Source organism: Limulus polyphemus, unplaced genomic scaffold (assembly GCF_000517525.1).
Source record: "Limulus polyphemus unplaced genomic scaffold, Limulus_polyphemus-2.1.2 Scaffold1380, whole genome shotgun sequence".
Taxonomy (NCBI): Eukaryota; Metazoa; Arthropoda; class Merostomata; order Xiphosura; family Limulidae; genus Limulus; species Limulus polyphemus.
Genome location: NW_013666990.1, coordinates 243,816 through 246,560, shown reverse-complemented (window position 1 = coordinate 246,560; position 2,745 = coordinate 243,816). Strand labels below are relative to the sequence as shown.

Here is a 2,745-nt window from a genome sequence, read left to right as displayed (position 1 = left end):
TTGTTCTTGAGACCAATCATAGTATTTAAGACCCATATAAGTACACAAACACTTGTTCTTGAGACCAATCATAGTATTTAAGACCCATATAAGTACACAAACACTTGTTCTTGAGACCAATCACAGTATTTAAGACCCATATAAGTACACAAACACTTGTTCTTGAGACCAATCACAGTATTTAAGACCCATATAAGTACACAAACACTTGTTCTTGAGACCAATCACAGTATTTAAGACCCATATAAGTACACAAACACTTGTTCTTGAGACCAATCACAGTATTTAAGACCCATATAAGTACACAAACACTTGTTCTTGAGACCAATCACACACACATTCTTGTTTGGGTTTCTAATCATTTATATACATATATATAGTTTGACAGAATAATGGAGTTTGAATAAAAACCAAGTAAGTTTTATAAAAGTTTAATGAGAACACAAAATATTTCCAGAAACACACAGTTGTTGTTTCTAAATGCATAAACCAGTTCAACTGTCAGAAATCCTACTGCATATTTCCATGTCAACACAAAGACAATTCAATAGAAACATGAGGCCATAAAAGCACTAGAACAAGAGGATAGATCACCTGAAGCACGTACATGCTAACAAGAGGATAGATCACCTGAAGCACGTACATGCTAACAAGAGGATAGATCACCTGAAGCACGTACATGCTAACAAGAGGATAGATCACCTGAAGCACGTACATGCTAACAAGAGGATAGATCACCTGAAGCACGTACATGCTAACAAGAGGATAGATCACCTGAAGCACGTACATGCTAACAAGAGGATAGATCACCTGAAGCACGTACATGCTAACAAGACAACAGATCACCTGAAGCACGTACATGCTAACAAGACAACAGATCACCTGAAGCACCATGCTAACAAGACAACAGATCACCTGAAGCACATACATGCTAACAAAACAACAGATCACCTGAAGCACGTACATGCTAACAAGACAACAGATCACCTGAAGCACGTACATGCTAACAAGACAACAGATCACCTGAAGCACGTACATGCTAACAAGACAACAGATCACCTGAAGCACGTACATGCTAACAAGACAACAGATCACCTGAAGCACGTACATGCTAACAAGACAACAGATCACCTGATCACCAAATCACCAATCAGATACATGTTAACAAGAAGAAGGCAAATCACCAAAAGACCCACTCACAAAAATACAGGTCATCAGAAGCCAAAACATGCAAACAAGAACACAATCACCAGAAGCAAGCACATGAATATAACAGGTCATCAGAAGCCAAAACGTGCAAACAAGAACACAATCACCAGAAGCAAGCACATGAATATAAGACAAGTGTGATACTACACTGTCTCTAAATAGTCCTTGATATGTCAGAGGAAAATGTTAAGTTTCTTAAGTAACATTTATACATAACCTTACTTCTTCTGATTAAACACAGTTTTAATCTAAAGGTTAAAATGCCTTGACCTGGTAAAATGACTTTTACACAACTCACATTTTAACATCTTGTTTCCCAGCAGCATTTTCAAGTTTTTTCTCATCCTTGCCTGGAATGTCAAAAAACTACATTACTAGAAACCCAATAAAAACCTCATAAGTGTTAGGGTTAGTTTAGACACCTAAATCTGCTTTCACACCCTGAAATATTTAAATTATTCATAGTTACAGTTTCAAATCTACACATTTTCAGTTACAATGCAGCATTTTGACTGGCTTAATTTAAATTGAAGAAAACTGTATAAATCACTGGATATGACAGATATCTTTTTCATAACAAAACAAGTACCAAGTTCTTGAAAGAACATCAAGATATAGGTCTACCTTGTTGGTCATATTTTGGCAAAAATAAAAGAAGAAGAAAAAAAAAACACTGAACATTTGTGTGTACACAGCTCATGTTACTACATAATATACATTAATAGCCAGATGAGGTGAACTTATTTATAGATTGTACACAGCTCATGTTACTACATAATACACATTAATAGCCAGATGAGGTGAACTTATTTATAGATTGTACACAACTCACGTTACTACATAATACACATTAATAGCCTAATGAGGTGAATTTGTTTATAGATTGTACACAACTCATGTTACTACATAATACACATTAATAGCCAGATGAGGTGAATCTATTTATAGATTGTACACAGCTCATGTTACTACATAATACACATTAATAGCCAGATGAGGTGAATTTGTTTATAGATTGTACACAGCTCATGTTACTACATAATACACATTAATAGCCAGATGAGGTGAATCTATTTATAGATTGTAAACAGCTCATGTTACTACATAATACACATTAATAGCCAGATGAGGTGAATTTGTTTATAGATTGTACACAGCTCATGTTACTACATAATACATATTAATAGCCAGATGAGGTGAATTTATTTATAGATTGTACACAGCTCATGTTACAACATAATACACATTAATAGCCAGATGAGGTGAATTTGTTTATAGATTGTACACAGCTCATGTTACTACATAATACACATTAATAGCCAGATGAGGTGAATTTATTTATAGATTGCTGCCTGTGAGGAATTTCAAATCATGCACACTCATCCTGTTAAAGAACTGCCCAATCATGTATCTTATAATATAAAACTTTTAAAGAAAATTACTTCTTAAAGTATTTATGCCAATATTTCATGTTAACTCTTTCAGTCCAGGCTCGGTCCCTAGGACTGACCTCATAACCATTTTGTGCTTGTTATA

The 2,745-nt window shown here is 34.7% G+C and overlaps 2 protein-coding genes across 3 annotated transcripts in view; both read right to left on the bottom strand.

Moving 5' to 3' along the window:
• The window catches only part of LOC106463334 (histone deacetylase 1), a gene marked incomplete at its 5' end in the record, with an annotated part of 39,299 nt that overhangs the window by 1,404 nt on the left and 35,150 nt on the right, over nt 1-2,745 (bottom strand). The window contains 1 exon segment of the mRNA XM_013923357.1: nt 1,508-1,559. Coding sequence (XP_013778811.1) covers nt 1,508-1,559 — 52 coding nt within the window.
• Nucleotides 479-1,490, bottom strand: LOC111086740. Of its 2 annotated transcripts, none has more exons than XM_022390808.1 (2): nt 631-1,490; nt 479-594 (listed from the first exon to the last, which is right to left on the bottom strand). In XM_022390808.1, the coding sequence occupies exons 1-2, from the start codon at nt 1,108-1,110 to the stop codon at nt 529-531; spliced, it is 546 nt and encodes a 181-aa protein (XP_022246516.1). In that variant the 5' UTR covers nt 1,111-1,490; the 3' UTR covers nt 479-528. The 2 variants fall into 2 exon arrangements, with proteins under 2 accessions (XP_022246516.1, XP_022246517.1); XM_022390809.1 differs by having other exon boundaries at nt 667-1,490.